The 26500-nt window shown below is 46.5% G+C and overlaps 1 protein-coding gene across 2 annotated transcripts in view; it reads right to left on the reverse strand.

Annotated features, from left to right (window-relative positions):
- Positions 1 to 26500, reverse strand: part of LOC133932456 (sodium channel protein type 4 subunit alpha-like) — a 92856-nt gene that overhangs the window by 33044 nt on the left and 33312 nt on the right. For both annotated transcript variants that reach the window (XM_062379133.1, XM_062379132.1), the window contains 9 exons: positions 26110 to 26352; positions 22940 to 23003; positions 10289 to 10430; positions 9790 to 9987; positions 9111 to 9293; positions 8780 to 9037; positions 8509 to 8634; positions 5201 to 5321; positions 4112 to 4350 (listed from right to left, as the gene is read on the reverse strand). In XM_062379133.1, the coding sequence (XP_062235117.1) occupies positions 4112 to 4350; positions 5201 to 5321; positions 8509 to 8634; positions 8780 to 9037; positions 9111 to 9293; positions 9790 to 9987; positions 10289 to 10430; positions 22940 to 23003; positions 26110 to 26352 (1574 nt within the window). The remainder of the gene's footprint in view (positions 1 to 4111; positions 4351 to 5200; positions 5322 to 8508; positions 8635 to 8779; positions 9038 to 9110; positions 9294 to 9789; positions 9988 to 10288; positions 10431 to 22939; positions 23004 to 26109; positions 26353 to 26500) is intronic.

Here is a 26500-nt window from a genome sequence, read left to right on the forward strand (position 1 = left end):
CACACCTTACTGTAAACACACACAGAAGCTAAATGAAGGGCAGAGTTTGCCAAAAGGTAGGACATTTCAGACCAGGTTAGGTTCACACACACACACACACACACAGACACACAGACACACACACACACACACACATGTCACTTCCTATCAGCGCAGCTGAGGCACTCAGGCCTTTTTAAAGCTAACAGGAAGTTCAGCTAGTGAAAAACTAACGGGACGAACCCTGACCTGACTTCCTAACATTAGCACCGGCTGTTAGCTTTAAGCTGTTAGCATCACTGTGTATGTATTTGAATCAGAACAGTAAAGAGGCTCTCATGGCTGTTAAGTCAGTGTGACCTTTGACCTTTGACCATCAGGATCCAATCAGTTCATCTTGTTATTACCTCTTCGATCGTGGTAAGGAGCGCTCTGCTTTAGTAGCTTAGCTCGTTGTTAGCTGGTGACTAGCTTAGCGGTTAGCACTCGTGCTGCGTTCAGGAGCCGGACACTTCACTTCCCAACTCTGTTAAACTGTCTTGCTGAGCTGAACCATGTGAGCTGACCACGGAGGATTATGGTGTGAAGCTAACCCTGCTGTTTATTAAATATGACGTTGTGATATAAACTGTGACCATGATGTTGTTTGTGATTTCAGGAAACTTCCTCTCAGCTGTTTGCTCGTGGCTTTGATCTCTTAAGCTTCTCTGTCGTCTCCCTGCAGACCTCAGCTCGTCCAGGGTTAGCCCCGCTCTGCCTTTCATCATGTGTGTGTCTGTGTGTGTGTGTCTGTGTGTGTGTGTGTGTGTGTGTGTGTGTTCTAGCACTAGCGCCCTGCTTGTTGTTCCAGACAGAGGGGATCCTCGATGCGACAGCGACTACGTGACACACGTGTGTGGTGATGGTTCTCAACCAGTTTGCTTTGGTACAATGTGCATATCTATTATTGTGTGTGGTGCAAAAAATAACACACACACACACACACACACACACACACACACACACACAAAGATGATCCTCTTATATGGGCTCATTAACTCTGTAGTGCGTTGATTAGCTACTCAACAATCACGCTGTTCTAACTGACATCATGAGACCCCCCCCTCTCACTTACACTCTCACTGTGTGTGTGTGTGTGTGTGTGTGTGTGTGTGTGTGTGTGTGTGTGTGTGTGTAGTCTCTCTCAAGACAAAAAGTCAGATAAAAATGTGAGTTGAATCCGGCTGTAAAAAGAGACTTGAGTGTGAAGAAGAGATGAATAAAAAGAGAAGAAGAAGAATCCTCTGGTGTGTTTGAGTCTCCAGGTTCAGACTAAGGCTTCGAGTCAGAATCAGAAACACAAACACAGTTTCTATTAAACCACCAGAAGAAGAACCTCACAGGGGATCAGTGCACGTGGTCGTTGTGTTGTGAAAAACCAGAGCTGTGGTGGGAAAGTGTGTGTTCCTGTCGACTGAGGGATGATACTCTCCCTCTGTGTGTGTTTGTGTGTGTATGTGTGTGTTTGTGTGTGTGTGTGTCTGTGTGTGTGTCGACATCAGCACTCGCTAATAACAGTAACATCAGCAGACAGGGGATGACACGGACTCTTTGAGTGTGTATGTGTGTGCATTTGTGTAAAAGAGAGAGAGACGTGATTTTTGTCAACACCAGGCAGATGCAGCAAAAACACACACGCAGCCACACACACAAACAAATAGACACACAACACACACACACACACACACTTTGGTCTTATAACAAATCGCCTTTTTCAGTCGACGGTTCATCAGTGGTATCTTGTTTTGGCATTTGCTAGAACTGCCCTAGTGCCCCTGAGCAAGGACAGGACTCTGCTGACCAAATTAGATAACAGATCCAGCAGAGGCCTCTGTGTGTGTGAGTGGAGATAACCAAACAACCTCACACCTTTATCGAAAGTCACACACAAACACACACACCTACATCACACTACGTCTATCCTCGATCGTCCTTTCTGCTTCGGTCCCTCGACATAGAAACGTCATTAGCACGAACCTCCAGCCTCATATTTCATTCAGACTAACAACACTCAGAGGAGGCAGATGAAATGTCTCTTCAGAAAAGGTCCTGAAGTCCTCCAGAGCAGAAGCACCTCTGGAGTCAAGGGGCGGGACAGATGGGAGAGACAAGACGTCTTCTCTTAGGGAAAAGACCGACAAACAAAAGTTCCCTAATAAGTTTATTACAAACCTGTCTCCACAGAAATCGGTTTCAGCCGAACCACAGTGAGCATCCATCAGTGGAGACTCACGAGTGCACTTAATGCACGGGGATAAAAGCCTCCACTAACCGGTATGTATCCTGTAGATCTGTACAGACCTGGAAATATTGATATGTGAAACCCAAAGCTGAAGAGCACAACAAACAACAGCAAACAGTGGAAGCATTAGTCCACATTGATTCTGTCAGCTCAGTCCTGTCCCGACATGATCCTCTACACACCACCTTACATAACACAAACACACACACACCCACACCCAGCAGAGGCTCTCCTGTCCGTCAAAGCACCCGGCTAAATGCTATGTAAACATCTGTGAGGATTAGCGGCTCCATCCTGTGAAGAACTCGGCGTCTCCAGCCTGAAATCGGATCCCGGTGACATGACTCAGCTCTTATCGGAGACGTGAGCGGCTCTAAATTGAATTGGAGAAGTTTGATGTCGATGCTGCAGCAGCACCAGAGGCTGTTCTGTGTGAACGCTGGTACTGTTCGAGTCCTGTGTGAAGCTGTGAAGACGTGTGAACGCTAGGGACCATATGAAACCACCGCACTAAATCTGCCTGAGACAATATGAGCAGAGGAAGACATTCTCCCATGCTTTCACTACAACTGAAGTACCTGAGGGCAAGGCAGCTCCTCGTGCATGTGTCACTGAAGTTTGTCTGAAGAGTGAAATGTACGTTTTAATTCTGCTTTAACCAGATTTGGTTGTTTTTAACCTTTTATTCGAAGAAGATGAAAGATTTTAGTCGTTATCAGAGAAACAAGCTGAGCAGACGTCAGCAGCAACAAAACCTCACATCGAATATGTTTAGAGTTTGTGTTTGCTCACAGCGGTCCACCTTCAGACCCAGCTCCAGTGATTGGACACCACTGCTGCAGGCCCACCTGAAGCCACTTAAAAACGATATTACCATTCTCTACCGCTCACTGCTGCTGGAGCCTGAGCTGAGGAAACGTGACATCACAGAACAGCCACGAGTGAGTGAGTGTGTGTGCGTGTGTCTGTGTGTGTCTGTGTGTGTGTGTCTGTGTGCAGGTGTGATCAGCACAGTGATCTAAGCCGCAGGTCTTTCACACCTCAGGTGAATCAATTAGCATATTGCATCAACCTATCAGCTGCTGTCAGATCATCAGCACCTGCAGGGTGAAGCAGCGGACTGAGTCACGGTGGTCTGGAGCTAGCCGACCCGTTTCTGTCAGCTCTCACACTGAAACTCACCTCGAGACAAAAGAAACCACAAACACACACAAAACAAATAAACTCTGTTGCTCCCTGCTGATTTCTGAGGTTTTTAAATTGTACAAATCGGTTTGAGGCGGTTTGAAAGGTCCAAGGAGCATCTCCCCAAACGGTCCTGTTCACACTTCAGCCTCTTCAACTCCCCTGAAGTGTGTTTATCGCACACACACGGTTTCCAAACACAAAAATCTGCAAGATAGACGCAGGCAAGATTCATCACAACATCACACTGTACCTCAGGAAAACCTCCAGAATCAACAGACACACACTTTGAAGTCTGACGCTGTTATATGCACAGTCCTCATCTTCACAACCCTCAGATATCTCTACTCATTAATTCATCACTATCTAGCTGAGTGAGTGGTGTTCGGTGATGTTTCAAAGTCGTACTGTGCAGACAATCTGGATTCTACATCATCAACCACAAAGTACCCAGTGAAGTTCAGGATGTTTAGTATCGTGCTTTCTCTTCAACTACAACTAATGTGTGGGCTCAGCTGTTAGCAGCAGCAGAGGAGGAACCACAGAGGAGCAGGGAAACATCGAGTGACCTCTGACAAACTGAGACACAAGACCTACAACACAAATCAAACCAGCTCTTCTCCCGTCATTTAAACACCACAGCCTCCTCCCAGGCCTCCCACTCACCAGGTTCCCGATGCTCAGCATGCCGTTGAACTCGTCGGTCATGGGGTAGTGCTCCATGGCCATGAAGAGCGTGTTGAGGACGATGCAGACGGTGATGGCCAGGTCCAGGAAGGGGTCCATCACCATGATGTTCACCAGCTCCTTCAGCCGCAGCCAGGAGGGGCTGCACTCCCACACCAGGTAGCGGTGGGCGAAGGTGTACCAGCAGGGGTGGCACCTCTTGTGGGCCTCCTCCAGCTCTGCAGCACAGAGTGGAAAGAAGGAGTCAGGTAATGATGGAGAGGAGGTGAATAATGAGGAAGAGGAAATGTGCCTGGATCAGGTACTTCGGACGACATGTGGAGTCTGAGATAAACAGGAAAATTATTATTTTAATATAAACTCCACCCAGACTCAACTCCTTATGAAACACGTTTAATTCACTGGACCCAGATTTTTATTTGGATCAGCAAAAAATCCTGAACTCGATCTTCTCCCTCCGCCAAGTTCACTGGTGACCTGCTGACCAGCAGCGAGGAGATGATCACACTCCATTGGTGGAGGTGATAAAAGGCGGAGCCGAGGGAAGGAGGGAGGGGGGGGGGGGATGCACAGCAGAGAGTTTCTGTATTTTCCTATGTCATGATCTGTTCTATAAGAGCAGCCACTGCCCAGGGGACAGTGACTCAGCAACACACACACACACACACACACACACACACACACACACACACACATACACGTAATGATCTCATGTTTACGAAGGTATCCAGGATATCACTCTCTCACTTTCCGACTCTCGCACAAACAAACCCAGTGCTCCCCTGAGGTTGGTTGGAGCAGCAACACACACTGATACAGATACAGGTACACAACAATTCAGACAAATACATTTACACTTTCACACACAAGTTCACACAGTCTGAGGTCAAAAGTCAGAAAATGTAATGTTATGTTGATATCACTGAAAATTCACTTTGAGTAGAGTGATGGATGCTGTTACTATATTCACTGGATGTCAGGTTTAAAAACTCCAAATGAAAGACAAATCTACCGTCTGTGTTCATTCATTTTAACCCACAATGCATCAGTGATGCAGTTGCTGCTCACCTTCCATGGCGTCTGTGAGGTAGCTGGCCGCGCTGAGCGCCCTCCCCCTCCGCTCGGAGCCCTGTGTGGACGAAGGCCGAGGCAGCAGCATGGTGCTGAGCTCGGTGCTGGACGTGGGGACCTGGGACAGAGCGGGGGACACACAGCTTCTAGTTATATCACTTATATCACGTCCATCAGTATCTATTGTTTCATCCATCAATAGATACTGTCCATCCGTCTTTAACCCAGATCGAGGACCTTCAGTTCAACGCACAACTCCAGACTCACACACACATAGATGACATCATCTCACATCTTCAAGGTTCATTCATCACTACGAGAGGATGTCCACTTATCTGCTGCCACGGGGATAACATCACACATTTCTGTCAGGTGCATGTGTGTGTGTGTGTGTGTGTGTGTGTGTGTGTGTGTCTCAAACTGAAGCCTTTAATTAAACTGAATGATCAACAGGAAATCAACAAGTGGAGTTAGTTCCTGACGAGGTCACGACCCAGACGAATATCTCCCCCGAGGTTTTCCTGGTCACATCCACCTGGGAGGAAGGAGGCCATGGGACAGGTTATATATTTATAAATATCTATCCCATCATGCCTCAGCACATCCTCCAGCTCTGAGGAACACTCCAGAGATGGACGATGGCTGCCACCTGAACCAGGAGCTGGAATTAAGTGTGTGGCATCCTGTCAATCACTATTCAGTTTTTTTAATACGTTTATTCAGATTCTTCTGAATTCTCCCCGTTCCTCCAACTCTTTAAAAACCTGCGTCCTGTTTTAAATGAAGTTCTGACGGTGGCCGGCTGCTCGACGTGGATTCACTGAGATGAAGTTCGGCCTCAGGAGAGTTCTGGACTCAGATGAACCTGTTTCACTCCGGGGTGATTACATAACATTTCCTGGTAACTGCTCCTCCAATGAGAAGCAACGTGTGGGCCTGAAGGTCGCCGCCCACCACGACGCCTACATCCTGTCTGCGTGCTAGGCAGGGAAGCACCAAGGAAACACACACACACACACACACGCACACACAGCCGCCAGTGGTGGACTAATTTAGCTTGTGTTAGCCGCTGTGGGTTGCTATGGTGAGATTTGAAGGTGCTCCCCCCCCCCTCCCACTCCACACGTCAGGTCCGTGAGCTTCATGGACACGAGGCAGAAATAATACTTCTTGTCAAAACATGAACTCAGAGCTCCCCCCCCCCCCCCCCCTCACAGGTTCTCCTCAGCCACGAACTGCACGAAGAAAAGTCTCTGGAACTTTCTTATAAGACTAAAACATTGTTTACTTTCTGCTATGCTGTTAATTCATTTATATTAAACGTGAGAAAAGATAGTTTATGTTTTATCAGAGAACTTTTTTCCACAATCTCAGCTCAATGTTTAAAAATCAAAATGTAAATGTTCATAAAGAGACTGTTGTGTGAAATGTTTCTTTATAAGATCTCATGTTTAAAAATCTATTTTATTTTGTCTATTTGTGAGGATGAAATCAATTCACACTTTTAAAGAGTGATGGTTGTTTGCAGCCTTGGTTGAAATGGCTCTGGGTGGACGGTGTGTTCAGTGTCACAGGAATCCGCGGCGCTCAGATGTGCCGTCAGGTTTATCTTTGCTCCTGGAGAGGAGAAGCAGACAGCTCGGCGTCATCAGGGATTACATTTATTTTAATTCTGCTGTTCACAGCAGCTCCAGCCTGGAGGTGCTCAGTCACCTCCACCTGCTGACAGCCGGCCCCAGACCTCCACGCTTATATAAGAGGAAGAAGAAGTGGTGAGTTTGTTTTATTCCCCTGTACAGTCAAATATAATCCAGTACAGCTGCCATGAAGTTTACCTCTTCTACACAACCATACAGATGTTCATTGAATGATCTGAGCCCCTGAAACCAGAGTCTGAGCTTCGTGAGGACGGACTTTGCAGAACTGGTTCAATCTGAAGCACAGGAACTTTTCTACAGATGATAATGTTTTACCTCAGGCTGCATTTTACATTAAAACATAGTTTACAGCAGAATTTTAATTTGTAGAATCTTTGATCCTGTTGTTGCTGACGAGCTGATCCTCATGCTAACCCTCTGGTCTCATGATGGTGCTGTGCTCTCCTCACAGCCTGTGTAGACATGATGTGAGATGGTTTCAACACCCAGAGCAGCTGTGCTCAGAGATAGAACCTCGTCTCAGTCCGAGCAGCATAATGTGACATGATGCTACAGTGATCGAGCCAAACTCCAGCTGCTGGTCAGAGGGAAGCTGCATTTCACTCCCAACACGGAGTCAGCTCTGAGATCTGCTCACACACCGGTGGAGCGCGGGGGGGGGGGGGGGGGGGCACAAACACACAATCACATCTGACCCCTCAACCATTTAGATACGTGATGTGCTTCACTGTTTCTTTCAGAGACGTTCAGATATCGAACATTTCCTCAGGACACGAGCCTGGACCATCAGAATGTTTAACTCATCTTATAATTCACAGAGGCCCGACATTCAGTTCTATCAAACTGCAGAAAATCACACGTTGATTTTAAATTCATAAATTATTCTCTGAGAAATGAAAGAGAAAGTTTTCAATGAGCCGACGCTCTGTCTGGTCAATGAGAACAAAACCTCTGAACAACATCACTCACTGAGCAAATGTTAAATTCAAAACTTCTAAACCAAACTATTCTTTGTATGATTATATGTTTATGTGTTGACCTCTCATGTTTAATATAAATAAAATAAATAAAATTAAAGTGACTTCTGTCCTGACGGAGCAGGACACGTCTTCCATCTGCCTCCACAGGCGAGGAGAAGTGTGTGTGTGTCTGTGTGTGTGTGTACGTCTGTGCCTGTGTGCCGTTGTGCCTGTGTGTGTTTGTGTGTTTGTGTGTGTGTGTGTGTGTGTGTGTGTGTGTGTTTGTGTGTGTGTCTGTGCCTATGTGCCTGTGTGCCTGTGTGTGTGTGCCTGTGTGTGTGTGTTTGTGTGTGCGTGTGTAAAGGATGGACACCTAAGTAATGTGCCTGGTATGTGGGGCTTTAGCCCATGATGCCATTGCTGTGGCACTATGCGTTTGTCTGTGTGTGTGTGTGTGTGTGTGTATGTGAGTGTGTGAGTGTGTGAGTGTGTGAGTGATTGAGTGTGTGTGTTTAGCCCATGATATCAGAGTAGAGTTATGCAAAGCACATATTCATGATTCACATGTCTGAGTGTTGAGTGGCTGCAGGGTTCACCATTGTTTCCACTGCGACACACTGACACACACACATACACACACACACACAAACACACACACACATACACACACACACACAACAGTACTCACACTCTCCTCCTTGACCTTCTCCATGGTGCAGGCCGGCAGCTGCCCTTGCAGGGGCGGTGGGGAAACCCCGTTTTGGTCCATTGCAACAAACAGCTTCCCGTTAATGTTTAGAGTTGGATAAAACACCTGGAAACACAAACACACACACACACACACACACAGACACACACACACACACACACACACACAGACACACACACACACACATGAAGCCAGTCTCTGGAGTGGGACCTGACACAGAGGATGAGTGGGTGAGGTGGGATCATCTCACCTGGGAGCTCCTGCTGTTGGTGCTGTAGGTGCTCGGTCTCCGTTTGGGCCAGGGGTGGGGCAGGATGCCGCTGAAGGTGCCCCCGCTGTAGGTCCGGCTGCCGGCCCCCTCCACCACGTCCCCCGGGACACTGTACTCGTCGTCCGCCATCTCCCCGTCCGACCCCCGGCTCCTCAGACGGAAGTTGAAGATGGAGGAGACCTGACTGCTCCGCCGGGTCCTCGAGGAGAAGGAGCGAGCGAGGAGGGGGTGGAGCGGCTGGAGGAGGAGAGGGAGAGTGAAACCCACTGCAACATGAAATGACAAGACGTCCAGACTCCTCCTCGCTCACCTTTCCCCCGTCCGTCATGTCCACCTGCAGCAGCTTCTCCTCTGATAGGTTGGACTCCACGTCGGCCACTCCCACCAACGCTTGGCTCCGCCTCCGCTCCTCCAGGCCGTCCAGTGGCGGCCCGAAGGGCGACAGGTCAGGTGACATCAGCGAGTCCGAGTCTTGAACCTTTTGGGTGGAAACCTGGTGGAAGAAATAAACAAGTGTGACGTTTCTTTATAAAACCAGAAAGGAACTCGATTTCCAACGGTCCTTGAACTAATCATGTGTGACTTTCTAAAATCATGATATTTCATATTATCACTTTATTCCACTTATTCTTAAACATGAACCAGTTTCCTTAACAAAAAACATTCTGCTCTTCAGTCAACTGACCATTTATGAAACTGTCTCGACTAAGGGTCCAGAGAGTGAAGCTGTCTTCTGTGTACTGACCAGCAGGGGGCGCCTCCACTGGTAGTTTCTATAGAAGTCTTTAGAAAACGACTCTACTTCTCACTTTATAACGTCAGTAAACATGTCCCTCAGGAGTTTGTGTCTCAGTCTCTTGTTTCAAGTCTTCTTCAAAACAGCTGATGTTCATTTAGTGACTTAAGATGCATTCAGGTGCACAGAAAAAGTTCTGGATAAATCTCGGATTACGTATAAAGACAAACTCCAGTTAATTCCAGGTCGCTACCTGTTGCTCCTTCTTCAGCCGCTCCATCGCCTGCTGGAACTCTCGCTCCTTCTGGGACGCCTCGGCGATGGTCGCCTGGTTCTGCTCCTCGTACGCCATCGCAACGACGGCCAGGATGAGGTTGACCAGGTAGAAGGAGCCCAGGAAGATCACCACCACGAAAAACACCATGTAGGTCTTACCGGCCGAGCGCAGCGTCTGCACACACACACACACACACACACACACACACACACACACACAATATCCAGTATTAACACACAGATGTAGGACGAACCCTGTAGGGACGGCAATATAACAAAATCACACGATTGTCCGTCTCCGAAGTTTGATTCAGTCCCAAATCCTTTTCTAACAGATAGACCACGATGGAAGGAAAGACATCAACATGCACCTTCTCGACTCCCCAGGGACGGGAGGGAACATCTAGTTTCCACAGGACAACGTTTGGCTCTGGATCGTTCAGTAGATCCTCACATGTTCCCGTGAGGAGCATTACCTGGTGGTAGAGGTTCTCCCAGTAGTCCTGAGTCATCAGGCGGAACAGAGACAGGAAAGCCCAGCCGAAGCTGTCGAAGCTGGTGTAGCCGTAGTTCGGGTTCCTTCCTGCCTTCAGGCATTCAAACCCATCCGGGCACTTCCTGCAACACACACACACAAACACACACACACACACTTTTAATTCCCCACATTTATGCATCAGATCGTTGTGATGTCTGAAGACGAGGACCTGAAACAAAGCTCTGACTCACACACCGGCCTCATGCTGAGTCACACAAAAGGTTGCCGCTGTGCAGACGCTATCTGGGGATTCAAACCGACCACCCTGAAGTCACAAGCCCACTGCCTTGACCTGTCCCGGCTGGCACCGCCCCCGCAGGGCCGCCGCCGCCGCCGCAGCATCAGCAGCTGGGAAGCTTTAAAGCAGCGAGCTCTCTCTGAGTCATCACAGACCAAACCTGCCAGGATTCATGTTCCCCTCACCACACATCGTTCGGTGGAAGCTGGTTCCTGGTAATTCATCCACGTGTAAATAAACTAAACACTTTCATAAGATTCACTCACAGAAGAAGACGGAACCAAACATGGAGCTTGTGAAAGTTCTGTCTTCTTCAGAAGTTCTAGGACATGAATCTGGAGAATGAGTGAGTGTCTGTGAAGCAGCAGCAGCAGGTTGTTGGGTCCGACTCTTACAGTCATTGTTACAGGAAGTTCCAGGTTCAGTGGGAAGGATCTCAGATGTTTGGAGACGTCGAGCAGCAGCTAATGTCTCATGATCAGAAACTAAGTGGCTGTTTTCATGGACGTCACAGAAACACCAGCCAAGTTTAACACAATAAAACTGCACTGCCTCTACAAATATTACGGTAAAGAAATCGACTGGAGCACATGTCAGTAAAAACACACATCAGTGGGCTTCTGAGTCGTCATGATAACAACACGCGTGTGTTGTTGTTAATGTCGTTAAAGGTTGATAAAAACTTTACGGGACGTCTAAGGAACAATAGCAAGGGGTACGGTAACAAGAGTCAATGATAATTCAATCAGGACCTGCACGTAGCTGATGATACACTGGATCTACGGTAAGAGCAGCTGAAACACACACACACACACACACACACACACACACACAATGGAATGGTACACTGATAACACAGTGGATGAGGTCAACACACACACACACAGGAATATGACTAACCAGTCATCTTGATGCCAGTTAGACTGACACCAACTCTGAGCAAGGCCACTGTGTCCACCACACACACACACACACACAGACACACACACACACACACACAGATACACACACACACACACGTGCATGTGTCATTCCTCCACATCAATCCATCTCCTGGCATGTGAGTCAACGTGGTGGCATGTGAGTGTGGAGAGTGGATGTGAAGTGTGTAGGATGGGTTGACCGAGTGTGTGTGTGAGTGTGCTTGTGTTGTAAGGAGGGGAAAACGCAGACAGGAGGCTGAGTGTGTGTGTGTGTGTGTGTGTGTGTGTGTGTGTGTGAGTGAGGTGTCAGGGTGTGAGAGCCAGCAGTTATCTCTCACACACACCTCTGTTTGTGTTAATGGAGGGACGCCACTTCAGACCCCCCCGCTCTCACTAAAAGGTGGCCCCTCAGGCCAGCACTTATACACACACAAACACACACACACACACACAGACTGACCAACATTTGTGTCTGCTCTGTTCACACTAAACCAGACTTTGATTCATTTTGAGAAAACAGAAACAGGGAAATTGAATTTGATCTAAAACTGAGTGAATTATTGTATTGAACTGAATATTAATAAACCTGTGACCAGCTGAGCCTGGTCGGATGTTTATTGTTTCAAACTTCAGAGTGGAAACGTCACCAGGTGATTTGTGTCCACCTCAACAAATACAAAATAAAATAATCAATTAACTCTATCAAAAACTGATTAACAAACAATCTTATTCGAGAACAACTGGAAAACCTGTGAGGATTTGTTTGTTAAAATATTAAGGTGAATATTTTGTGGTTATTTATTATTATTATTATTATTTCAATATAAACTCTTTGAAACTGTTTCTTTGAAAGGTTCAAAATGAATATGTTTATTAATACTATCACTTATAATGATAATAATAAAGTTCATGGCTCCCAGTAAGAAGCTGACTGAGGTTTTCAGGTTCTTTAAAAAAAATTGAAAAAAATAATTTGATTGGTTAGTTTTGGTTTCACACTGTAAATGTACAGCTGGTTGTTTTAGTTTAAATGAAGGAAAAGAATGAAAACGTCCTCGTGGTTCAAACATTATATCATCAGAGGTGAAGAAGCTGCTTCCTCTTCCTCTTCCTCTTCCTCTTCATCTTCTTCTTGTTTAATTCTGTCTCTACTTCCTGTGATTGGTCAAAAGTCCAAACTGTCCAACAAAGTGTCTTCACTGCAAACCAACAGAACCTGGTTCAGTTTGATCCAGACCCAGAACTCTGGGTCTGCTCTGAGGAACCGTTCACACCTGATGTTCAGGTTCACACTGAACTGAAGAGTCTGAAGCTCTGAACCAGGTGTGAACGAGTCCTTATTAAAAGACACGAGACAGAAGGAGACACAGAGACAAACAAACATCCTGGGGGTTTCTCTCCTTCTGTGTGTTTATTCAGTTCATGTTTCCCCAGCCATTCCAAGCTGTTCCCTATGACCCACGTCCTGTGCACAGACACACACACACACACACACAGACACACACACACACACACACGTCTCTAATTATGACACTCAGGTAAACTCGAGTCCGGGAGGAAGAGAGTACTTAGCATCGCTATAGCAACCGTATCCCAGGGCTAGTTGCCGGGGGAAACAGTTTTGTGATGAGGGGAGTGTGTTGTGTGTGTGTGTGTGTGTGTGTGTGTGTGTGTTTGGTGTGTGTGTGGATTTTCCATGTTACTTCACACACCTGATCAGGACACAAACACACTGCAGCTTCACCTCAGTCCCTCTGACAAGTTTCATCATCACCACTTCTTCTTCTAACAAACATCTGATCCCTCGAGTTATAATCATCTCTTCTCACCACATTATAATATAGTTCATCATGATATTATGGAATCTTGCCATTTACAGTTGAGTTAATTCTAATCTCTAGTCCACCTCAGGTCTAGTCTGATATGACCTCGTCGTCTCATCCTGTAATCTAATCTCATTTTTCACAAACAAATCAAACTTGTACGTTCTGAAGCTAACATACGTTAACATGCTAACATTTAGCCTGGAGCTAACCGGGCCCGAGGAGATCCAGCTGTAAGAACTGGTTTCCTTTGAATCAAAGCCAGAACTGAACATGATTCCTGATTCTACAGAATTCTAGTTTGTATCATTCCACTGGTCACAGGTTTACTGTTTTCATTCGTTCATTCATTTTTATTACAACTGTTGATGCATGAAACAGCAGCCAGAGGTCAGAGGTCGTTCAGAGGACCTTAGGACGGGGGGGTTACAGCTTCACGTTGAGGTCAGTGTGGCGCTCACTGCGTTAAAATCCTTTAATACTGTTTTAAAATCTCAACAGCTGCTCCTGGATCAGCAGTGATACTACCGAGGAGGGTTGTGTAGCTGTTAGCATCGCAGAGCGGGCTGTGAAGCTTTGATCACTGCCGAGGGGTAACTGTGTGTGTGTGTCTGTGTGTGTGTGTCTGTGTGTGTGTGTGTGTGTGTGTGTGTGTGTGTGTGTGTCTGTGTGTGTGTGTGTGTGTGTGTGTGTGTGTGTGTGTGAGTCTGTGGCCCTTTGATCACCACATTTGGTCACTTTAATAACAGAGACGCCTCCAATGTGTTATCATTAGAACATCTAAACCACCCTGATTACCCAGCACTTATAAGGACACACACAGACACACACACACACACTCACACACACAAACTGATAGACTTGTTCACAGTTACCAAGAAAAGTATTTGTCAACATTCCAGTGGGTTGTCGTCGTGTTCAGAACTGATCCTGTGAGGAGACAACGGGAGTTTCACCGTCCGCTCGTCCACCGTCTCTTCACAGCCTTAAAGTACAGGATCATGACATTATCACCACACGTCACTGAGCTACACAACTCGTTTGTCCTGTAAAAAAGACGAGTGTCTGTCCCCATACTTCAGCCTTTTACTGGTTCTGCATGGTTTGCACCTCTGTGTGTATGAGTGTGTGTACTTGTGTGTCCATTTCTAAGACACCTTCGATGGTTTTAAGGGTCAGGGTTAGGTCAGGGTTAGGTCAGGGTTAGGTCAGGGTTAGGTCAGGGGGTTAGGTCAGGGTTAGGTCAGGGGGTTAGGTCAGGGTTAGGTCAGGGCTAGGCTTTTAGTTGTGATTGTTAAGGTTAAGGTAATAACCTTAACAATCAATTGGTGGATACACTACACTATACAACTCCTCAACGATTCCAAAAGACAGTTGACGAATGTACATGAAGAACTTTACGTTACGATTCACCAGCTCCTTGTTTCACTTCAGACGAACATTTAGAGGAACATTATTCTTTCAGTGCTCGTGGTCGACTACATGTCATAGAAAATGCCATCTTTCTATTTATGTCTCCTTTTGTGTCCCAGAGACCAAATGCTGCCGCCGAGAGTTTCTTTAGTCTGGAGGAAAAAATGTGTCAGGCACAGTTCTCATACTGAAAAGCCAAAAGCGAGGCCACTTAACCTTTCCTGGACAGGCCCTGGATCTTTTATCTGCACAGAAACCTTTAGTAACTGGTGCATCAGACGGCGGCTCCAGGCGAGTTGTTTCCTGTGGAGAGTCTCAATGCTCCTTCAGAGGGTTTCACGTGAAGCTTTAGTGCTGAGAGCAGTTTGAAGGTCCTGTTCTCTGAATGCTGGTCTCAGCTGAAATGCACATGTCAAGGTTTCATTTGAGATTATTTTAGTTTCAGTATTTATTCGGTTTATTGGCGGCTGGGATCCAGCCCACGGTCTCACGCTGCCGCAGATGTGTTGGCGCTCGGTACGCCGGAGCTTTCTGTTGTCCTCCGGGACTTAGCAGTGATTTTCTGTACCGCTTGGTCGACGGGACATTTCGCTGACACTGATCCAAGAGCAGTTTTCTATTATTAGCTCAGACAGGCAGCTCATGTGGATTGGAGAATCACGTGAATGTGGAGTATGCACAGTGTTGATCTTTGGCCTCCGGGCTCTGACTGAAAAGACTCCCGGGCAAACTCAGAGCCAAAAGGTCGATGCTGCCCTGGAAATGAGTTTAACTCGTTTCTAAACCGAGGCACTTATAAACCAGGCACGTGCACAGAGCATCGCACGAGCGGAAACTCTCCTCGTATGTGAGTTCTATTCTGCGTTAACTAATATGTTCCAATTTTGAGGATCTGAGAAATGCGTCCTTCCTTTACCGAACAGCTAACGACGCACAAAAAACACTTTCGTGTGGGTGGAGGATCAGGAGTTTGAATCAAGTGACTCGTCGAGTACATTATTATAATTATTTTTTATATTTAAACCAACGTTCTCTTTCTATAGGTTTTTAAACTCGCTGCCGTTGTTTTCATTTCTTCCTTGTGTCTTATGGTCGTCTCACTGGAACCATTACACTGCCCCCTCATGATTCCCGGTGGTACTGCTTCGTTTTGTCTGTATTTGCAAGTGTTCAGCAAACTGAATACAAAAGGCTCCGTCTGGTTCTGTGTCTAACGTTGAGCGTAAACGAGCCTTTAGAGCTGCAGCGTAGTGTTAGGTCCGGCCATGTGAACGCTGTCTACCTGTGGAGAGAGAAGAGATTCTGTCACCGGCTCGGAGCTGCTGTGAAATCCGTGTGAAACGACTTCTCGAGTGGCTCATTACGTTGCTGCTGTGGGAAGGAGAAGTTGTGTTGGCTTTGGTTCAGACACTTGCCGGGGAACAGTGCAGCGTGCTAAGTCGTGCTCGTTTCACCAACATGATTTAAAGCACAGTGGATAAGGTAACGCTACAGAAATAGAGCCCGGGGGGGGCGATGGCGTCTCGGCGGGACGAGGAGTCCACGAGGACTGAAGACGTGGGATGGAGGCGAGCGTGGATCTGTCCATCAGCTTCACCGTCGATCGATAACTCTCAGACGACCGTGAACTGTCTCTGCTCTTCTTCTTCTTCTTCTTCTTCTTCTTCTTCTTCTTCTTCTTCTTCTTCTTCTTCTTCTTCATCGTTCCAGGAATAAATCTCAGATTTGTTTGTTTTAAACTCCATGTCTCTCCTGACCTGCTTTCTCTCCTCTGTTCTCCCTCAGAGCGATGAGACGGTTCTAATCCTGTTTCCCATTTACTTGCATTATGGGCGGCGCGGTGATGCCGTGGTTCCTGCTGTCGCCTCACAGCACGAAGGTTCCAGATCTCTGCTCGTCCCTGGTCTTCGAATGAGGAGCTTCATGCTCTTAGACTGAAGGTGTGAGTGTGAATGGTTGTGTGTCTCTGGATGTCGGACCCTGAGGTTCGTGAATCTGTGGCGTCTTGTCTCACCATCGGTTCTCCTCTGGGGGCAGCTGCAGGTCATTTTAGGCCTTTTCGGGGGAGGACAGCAGATATCACTGTTTATAGTCCGACCAGTTTCTTTAAGTTTCTTTTCTCCATCGCCACCATTCACTCCCACAAAGTTCACTCAGTGACGGGGTGGGGGTGTGAAGGGTTCCCCCTGGAGGCTGGGAGGAGTCATGATACTCCGTGTTGTACCGGCCTCGAACCAGAGAGTCAAGTCTAATGATCCTGTGTCTCTCAACGTCCGTGGAGTTGAACCTTCTCCAAACTTCATTTTATCTAAAGTGAACGAACCTGTGACTGAAGTACACACACTGGTAATAGTGGTAAAATCCGTTTTGTAGGAGTACTTGGAGTAGCACTGATGGTATATATAATAATATATCTACTTTATATCTAACACAAATCAAACTGCTCCACTGCGCAGAAATAAAATGGGAAATCACTAAAGTTAATTTTCCTTTAGTGCTTTAGTACTGAGAAAAAAACAAAAAGACCATAAACGCTTTAGACCTGCCAGTTCTCAACACACACACACACACACACACACACACACACACACACAAACACACACACACACACAGTTATCTCCCTGTGGACCAGCGTTTAGGTGGTGGAAGCCTCTTTTGTGTCTTTGGCTGAACATTAGACAGATGTCACATTCAGCCTCCCAGAGAGCTCGTAACTCAAACTCAACACACACACAAGAACACACACACACACATTCTCTCTCTCACACACACACACCCACACACACAACTGTGCACTCAGTCAAAATCAACCCCCATTTTGAAAAATGTTTTCAATATTGTAGTCGAGTTATTGATCAGTGCAGCTTTTAACATAATGTTATAACCATTCATAAAGATTGGGGGGGGGGGGGGTTCGCTGAGAGCTTTATGACACACGTGCACAAACAAACACACACACACACACACACACACTTTGACACAGGCACAGTTGCAGATGCGTCAACATGGCGACTTCCAGCAGCAGAGACTAAGCTCACAAACGCACAGAGCTGGAAAAGGATCGTTGGACGCTGGACTAATTTAATGGAACACACAAACACACGCACACACACACACACACACACACACACACAAACACACACACACACACACATAGAGTTGGTCATGCATCGACATGCCTACCACCAGCACTGAATGCTAGGCTAATGGGATGATGAATATCAGCTGTATGATGCAGTGTATTCCAGGAATCCACCCCCGCAGCAGCTCCTTCCTCGGAGTCGGGTCAGGCCATATTTCTCACTAACTGCTCTGATGACAGCGGCGTCTTCCTGAGAGGAAGCTGGGTCAATGATGATTAAAGCTGCACCTCCACCTTTTCAATTCGCTCTCGTATTTTCTTGTCACATTACCGGACAAATAAAGGCTCCAGTTGTTTTCCAGTTACGTCGGGAAATTAGCCGCTGCAGGCGATCGAGGGATTCAGCAGCTTCTTATCACAGGGCTTCAAAAACAACTTCATAGAAATGATACCTGCTTTAAAATGATATTCACGTGTTAAATCACCACCACAGGTCTTTAACCTCACAACAAACCAAGAGAATGCATAGACAAAAACCCTGGACCCCAGGAGGAGATGAAGGACGTCCACTTTGATTTGCTGCTGCTTCTCAGAAACTCAGTGGAGGGACAAAATAAATAATGATTGGAGACTATAATATATAAAATATTTGGGTCTGACTATTTCACTCTTTTCCACCAAGTTTAAGTTAGAAAACGAGAAGAAAAAAACGCACCATGTGTTTAATACTTTCCTCAAATCCCCAAAGACTCATTGTGAGCGTTTGAGTCAGTGAGCTGTGAGGTTTCCTCCTTCAGTGTTCAGAGACACAAGCACCTTGTGAAATGATAACATTCTACTCCACTGAATACAACAGGGGATTTTTGTGGAGGACGGAAAAGTGTTTGAGGATTTTGGACAAGTCTTCAAAAACATGTTTTTTGTGTTCGGTTTATTTTTCAGCCAAATTTTGGCAGAAATGATTCTGTGAGTGAAACACACTCGTTAACGCCAGAGACTCAAATGCAGGAGAAAAAGATAATTTACTGATTTAAACCTTTTTAATCACATTGAAGCAGATTCAGGATAAATGAGCTGAACTGGATGTTGGATGCCGTCCAGCAGGAACAGGAATAAACCCAGTCGGCCCCCTGAGGCCCCCGGGGGCCTCTGGGGGCTCCGGGGTCTCAGGCTTCTAAACACCCTGCCTCGCTTGCTCTCGTTTCACAACCACTTCCTCGCCACGTCACCTCACAGGTCACATGCTGTACGCCAACGAGTTCCTGTAACATGAGCTCTTAATTGATGACGGCCGCTGATTAGCTCCTCTAACGAGGCAGCCCGTCGGGCCGGCTGTCATTCTCTATCGCTGCTGTGTGCCTGGCGTGTGCTTGGCGTGTGCTTGGCGTGTGCTTGGCATGTCAGCAGAATCCTGTCGGGTGATGACAGGTCACATGGTCGAGCTCACTCACATATTTTATAGGTCACATCTTCTCGTCTCCTTATATGGACGCTGTATGACATCGTTAGTTATATTTGATTTGACTGTATTTTCATCCTTTTCTCTCTCCAGGCAGTTTCGGGCTAATTAACGGTATTTCAGCTGAAGCCGGCCGTGATTGGCTCCACTCACTGACCGACGACTGAACTCCATCCAGTCAGTGAGCTTCCATCGTTCACTGTGTCAGCTTGATTTCAGGTCTGAACAGTCGGAGATTTATCTGCAGACCATTGATCTCCATGTGACCACGAGGAAACAAATACAATATATGGAAACCGCCTTTATGAATCATGACGCAGCAGATTCACACCACTTCAGACTCCAGAGGAGACGAGTAAACCAGGTCCAGAGAGATCTCAGTCTGCTGAAGTGGTACCTTCTACCTTTCTGGTTCAAACCACGATAACGTGTGAGATGTGATCCAGCCCATGTTTACATAATCCACGCCCAGCAGCTGGTCAGACACACACCCCTCAAAGTCAGGTGATTTGAAAACAGAGGCCGACTTTACATACTCGGTAAGGGGTTCATCAGGGGGGGTGGGGGGGGGGGGGTCTTAAAGAGGCAGGAGCTAAAACCAAGTGTTTGAGACAGAGGCTGAAGTGAGGAGCAGCAGCAACACACAGTCTGAGGAGAGCGATGTGTTTCTGAGCATTAGAGCTCGTAAACAGTTTAGAGTCAGAACATTAGTTAGAATAATGAACCTGAAGATGAGAGAATATGTCTCCTGTGAAACATCCACTCATGATAAAGACCATTGCAGACCAAAGCCAGATGTTCACAGGTTTTCTGATCAATTCCACAAAGAGACCTGAGGTTTGACTTGTTCACAGTTAAATTGAATTAAGTCCAACAGAAAAGATCTAAGAGAAGATAAACAGTATTCTCTAAAGAACATTTCATGTGACGCTACAAGACAAAGCTAATAAGAGCAGTTTTCTGATTTGAAGAAGTGAGATGATGCTAACCTTGAAATCACACTGTGGTGAGTGTGTGTCTGTGTGTGTGTGAGGCTGGTTGTACGAGTCACAGTGTGTCAGTGTGTGTGTCAGAGTGGGTTAGCTCACTGACCTTTGCCCTGGGGCCGGGCGAATCAGCATCATGCGTGAAGCCGAGCAGCTTCAGCGCAGAAAGCAAACAACCCTTGATCAACATCACTGTCATCACTGCTCGCTCGCTCATCGGCCTCTCTCTCTCTCTCTCTCTCTCTCTCTCGCTCGTCCTCCAGCAGCGTCTCTCTGGGCTAAAACCTCAGATTCCACCAGATGCTGAGTCACTGCTGATATAACTTCACAACCGCAGAACGTCAACCAGCGTGATCCACGTCCCGATGCTGAGACAGGAAACACGCTTTACTGTGGGTTCCTAAAACCCAGTTCAGATAATTCAGACTCCGACAGGAGAACAGATCATCGTCTCACAGTGAGTCTACCTCGGATGGGTAAAATATTACGGCTGATAATCACAGGCTGAATTGGATTTAAGTTCAGGAACAACGACTTTGTGCTCTGTTGTCAAAGTTGAGTCCTCAGATGACCAATGAGGAGCCAACGACCGTCCTCCCTCGGCTTCCATCGTAGAAACACGTTCATCCCTTTGACCTTTGACCTCATGTTATTGCGCCCTCTTCCTCTGCAGTGATGTCATGACACCTGACTGGAGAACTCCTCTCCTCCCCAAAGACAGAATCTAAATTTTAACTCCTCCCCCTGATTTACCTAATCCTTTCTTTCTCATCCATTCCTTCCCTGATTATATTCTTCAGTCTCTTTTATTCACCGTTTTCTTCAGTGTCACTTTTTGTTGTTGTCCTTCTCTTCATCTCTTCTTTTCCTTTACTTCCTCTGGTTTTCTCTTCTTCTCAAACCATCCTGTGTTTTCCTGAACCATTCTGTCTCTCTCCTCATTCCCTCTACTTTAGGTTTTCTCTCTCTCATCCCCTTTTTCTTCTTTCCTCTGTTATTTCTCTTCGCTCTCTTTTGCCACTGTTCCATCGTCCTCTCCTTCTGTTTCTCTTTTTCCGCTCCCTCCTTCTCCTCCTCCTGTCTCCTCGATTACTCCTCTGTCCATCATCTTCCTGTGTAAACTTGTTTCTCTCTGTATCTTCTCGGTTCTGCTTCACCTCTCCTGAACCTCCCTCTCTCTCGTTCTTCTTCTTCTTCTTCTTCTTCTTCTTCTTCTTTCTGTCCCGTGTCAGTTCGCCCGCTGTGTTTGAATCTTTAGATGCGTTTCACCAGCGCTAGCTTCAGGCTCACTTGTTTTCCCGAAGGCAGCACCACTTTGATTTGGCTGACAGAGTCTTTTTCACAGACACAGGATCCTGTCATCGTGTCCGTCAGCGTCCATCAGCGTCCTGCTCTCAGCGTGGACGTCCTCTCTGACATGTCTCACCACACTGCAGGACACGGCACCGGCAGCAAGACTCAAAACCGATGACGAGACACGAGAAGCTACGTTTTGTCACCGGAGGCTCGAACGCAACTGAAAACTTCAGCGACTTAACAAGAAACAACAGACGAACGTCACAGGCCATTTTAAAAATTACAGAAAAGATTTAAGTTGTTTGTCTTTGAACAATGAGGTCAAAGATGAGAAACCTACATTACATCTATCACCAGTTATCACATCCACAAACGTAAAAACTGAGCATTATCGGAATGTCCACTTTCCAAAGGTCCCTGAATGAAACTTTCTGAGCTTCCAACATCGTGAAGAGATATTGAAGGTTTTAAACGATTGGTTTCTCACATGAAGCCGTGTTAACAAACAAATACACACCACCGTAAACACAACAACACAACCAATACAATACCGGATCACTACAGGATCAATATTGCCAAAAATATCTCAACTCCTCGTGTGTTTGCTTGACATTCGTGAGGTTAGAGAGCTGAGCTGGATCCAACCTGATTTCTTTGTTGTTCACACTGACAACACAAACAGCTGGAAACACAGTTCTGCGCTTTAAAGCAGAAAAGTTACACATGTTGAATAAAAAACTCTGAATCCTCCTTTAGAATCCCACAGTGACGTGTCAGTGTGTGAATCTGAATTCAGCCTCGGACGACAACACACAGCAGAGATAAGACACTCACAGCATCTCCTCTGCAGCCAATCAATACTATGGAGTTCCTTATGGACACTTAATTGTTTAGTCTTTATAAAATGTCAATCAAATAGACAAATGTCCATTTCAAGGTTCCAGAGTGTCATCAGCTCGTCAACAGTCATGTCATCCTTCTCACGGCGTGAGGTCACGACTCAGCAGAAACAACATGTATCACACAACCCTCGAATGTTTGTGTGTCCACATGGAGTCGGAGTAATCACACTGGGAAACCTCACGAGGATCAGAGAGCTGGTGATGTCATCGCTTATAAAACAATGAAGATCATTTCATAATCAACTCCAAACATCAAATATCTCAGAGAGGAGTCAGTGTGTACTTTAAACACTTTAAACACATAAATACAACACAAGTTTACAGCGTTCAACACACTGAGGCCAGAACAACGACTACACAACTCAGCAGGAGACTCGTGGAGCTTCACATGACGTCCACCAGGGGGAGGCTCCAGCAGCTCACACGTGCACAAACAAACACGTGTATCACAGAAAACGTGCACTCACCCTGCGTCACTGCTGTTCCCGCAGATTAAGGCATCCTTGGCTCCTTCCACTTTGTAGAAGTTGTCTAGAGAACAAAGAAGAGAAAAGTTCACTTTAGATTCGGAGTTTCCCACAGACTCCGCCCACACAGGTGTTCCCACCTCTGCTTCCTGATTGGTCCCCTCCTCTGCACCCCTGACCTTTAACTTTTAGTAGGAATTCGGTAAAGAAACTAATCAATGACATCAATAATCCATCACCTTGGTAAATATCAGTATCGGTGAACATCTGTATCAGCTCACTGTGACCTTTGACCTCCACAATTGAATCAGGTCATCTGTGAATCCACCTGAACGTTTGGACCAAATCTGAAACCGTTCCCTGGTGGTGAGCTTGAAATATCCTGTTCACATGTCTGGATGTCTCTGATGCAGAGGAACAGAAAAGTGTTAGAGAGTCGTGATCAGCAGCCTGAGTCATGTACCTCACTGGAAACTCAAATCTGACTGAAACTGAAAACATGGTCACCAGAATTCATGTTTTCTTCCACAAACTGAGAAGAGGAACCCGAGCGACTCGTGAATCCCTGAACCAGACGCCTCTTCACAGAGCCACAGTGACCTTAAACGCTGGCCTGACATTTCATCCATTTGCCTTACGGGAACCACGACTCAGGACGCTCATCTTTTATTCAACACATGATTCGGACTTGATGCATTTATCTTCAGCCATTATGACCAATTACATTGCTCTCAAATGAGGAAGATTAAAACTGGACTCCTGCTTTTTTCTGAACGCGAGTGAAACCTCAGCTGGTCAGACACAAACTCTGCATTTCATCGTTTCAAAGTCCGTTAAGAAACAGAAGTCATATTCTCCTTCTCCTCTTTTTGGGGCTTCATATATGAAAGTTTCCTCAACACCAGGTTCTGTGGAGCGTCGGTTTGGCTCGGACGCCGCCGCCGCACCAAAGGCACTTAAGCTTTTCAGGAGCGCAGCCATTCATTTGTTATCGAGTGCATCTGAGAGACAGCAGCCACCGCTCGCCAGAACAACCTCCTGAGGTCTGGAGTGCTTCTGTTCACCAGCTCAGAGGAACCGTCGCTGAGGGATCTTCTCCTCAGACAAAGCACAGGAACAGTTCACCTCCAGTCATTTGCTGAAGTCCTTCACCAAGTCCCAAGCTAACGTATATTAGCTGATATTTAATAAAGGTTTATTTTATTCCCTGCGACCCCCGTCTGAGAGGATTTCACTGAGCACCAGAGAGTTGGAAAATTGCCTCGGTGGGATATCAAGAGAGAAAGAGGGATCTTAATTTAATTTCCTTTCCAATCTGAAGAGTCACACGTTACGCTGATGAGCCTAAATACTACCCCCCCCCCCCCCCCCTCACACAGTTTCATCTGAGATAAATGTACATGAAGAGAATCTGCAGGTGAACGACAGAGCGACACTGTTCAACCACCAAAATAAGAACCGGACCAATGATTCATTAAGAGTCAAAACAGATCGGATAAGAACAAATAAGGACAATTCCTGAATAAAGTCAGAATTTGACTTTCAATTAGCTTTCAGGTTGGATCTGTTGGGTTTTCGATCTGTGACAGTGAAGGAGCAGGTGGGACTCGGCTCGTTTGAGAACTGGATCTGTTTCTGTTTATATCAGGGTGAATCTGTTTCCTGAACGTTTCCTGCTGTCGCCTCAGATCTGCTCGCCTGGAAGGAAGCGGATCGGGCGCCACGTTTGTTTTCATGCCCTCTAACATGAAGCACCGGGAGGGGGGGGGGGGGGCGGCTCCACGCAGACAGAACAAACAAGGCATGATGGGAAATGTTTAGCATGGAGTACATCCACCATTGATCCCACTGAAGGCTGTTTTCAGATCAGGCTTTAACGCCGCAGCTGAGCTCTCAGGTTTCACAGCAGCTTTTAGAGGGTCGATACGGGAGCCTGCAGGGGACATTTGCTGGATGTGATGGAAGGCAAAGCAAACTGGAAATGAATAAATAGAAGGTACATTAGCAAAGGACAACAAACTCCATTAATGTAAGATCACTGTGGTGTTATTTTGGGAGAGTTGCTCTTTAGCAGAAGTCAAGTGACAGCAGCCGGGTGAGGAGGCTCCGTGATGTCTCAGGTCACCTTTCAAACCCCAATCCTAACCTAACCCTAACCCTAACCCTTACCCTAACCCTAACCCTGCTGAGGCCAAACGTCTTTACTTTAAATAATTACACATCTGTGGTTGGATAACAAGTCTCCTCTCTGGCTGCTCGACTGAAACTCTACATCCAGACACAACTTACATATTCAATAATAAAGGTTTGCTATGAATAAACTGAAAAACACTCAATAAAAGAATGAAAATGAAAAATATTCTTTGGTCTTGTACGGTTAAAGGTTAAAGGTCAAAGGGCGTCGCCCACTGAGAAGCAATTTATTAATGGGTGAAAATAAAAGAACGAGCAGATCGAATGGGGAGCTCACATTCTGCAGCTCAACGTGGAGGACAAATAATGTGAAGTAGAATAAATAAATTAAAAATGACAACAAATGACAAATGTCACTTCTGTATATGTCGTGTTTGGAGACATGTGAAGAAACGGACGAGGAGCGGCTCAGGTTTCATCCGACAGCAGCGTTAAGTGTTTCCTTAGCCCTGACCTCGACCTGCGTGTGTGTGTCTGTGTGTGTGTGTGTGTGTGTGCTGCTGCATCTAACATGTCCACACAACGTATATTATGTTGCCTGGTCAACATGCCTGACATGTCAAATAGTGTATATACCAAGTGACCTCACATGACCTCTGTGCGTGTGTCTGTGTGTGTGTGTGTGTGTGTGTGTCTTTATTGACGTCAATTGTAACCACAGTGCCAACATGACATTGTCCAGTCCATTTAGGAAACACCAGCCATCACTGCACATGACACACACCCACACAGACACACACACACACACACAGAGGTCATGTGGGGTCATACACACTAATGAAAACTGACCCATCCACATCCTTCCACCAGGTTTCATGGAAACCCGTCCAGCAGATTTTCTCCTGAACATCAGAGAAAAGATCTGAACGAGGCTCTAACTCAAAGATCCAGGCCGATCAGCTGGGATCCAACCAGCGACTCAAACTTCAGTCAACACCTGAAAAACATCAAACTAAGCCTCAGAGTGTGCTCCTCACCCTCGTCGTTGATGAAGACCTTCATGGACTCCCAGGTCTTGTTGTTGCAGTAGAAGGAGGTGTTGGCCGGCAGGCTGCCGTTGACGCAGTGCGCCGTGCTGCGGACGCACTTCTGCCGCAGGTTCCCCATGAAGAGCTGGAGGCCGATGAGGGCGAAGACACTCAGGCAGAAGACGGTGAGGATCATCACGTCGGCCAGCTTCTTCACGGACTGGATCAGAGCGCCCACGATGGTCTTCAGGCCTGAGGGACCGCCGAGGACGCAAGCATGCAGACAGGATCGGTTACTTCCTAACCCTCATTTAGACCAATCACAGACAGAGCTGACCGAGATCATCAATCTAATAATCAACCGCTCTTCATTTATTAAGATTCAGTTTTAAAACTGAAT

This window comes from Platichthys flesus, chromosome 21 (assembly GCF_949316205.1).
Source record: "Platichthys flesus chromosome 21, fPlaFle2.1, whole genome shotgun sequence".
In the NCBI taxonomy this organism is placed as follows: domain Eukaryota; kingdom Metazoa; phylum Chordata; class Actinopteri; order Pleuronectiformes; family Pleuronectidae; genus Platichthys; species Platichthys flesus.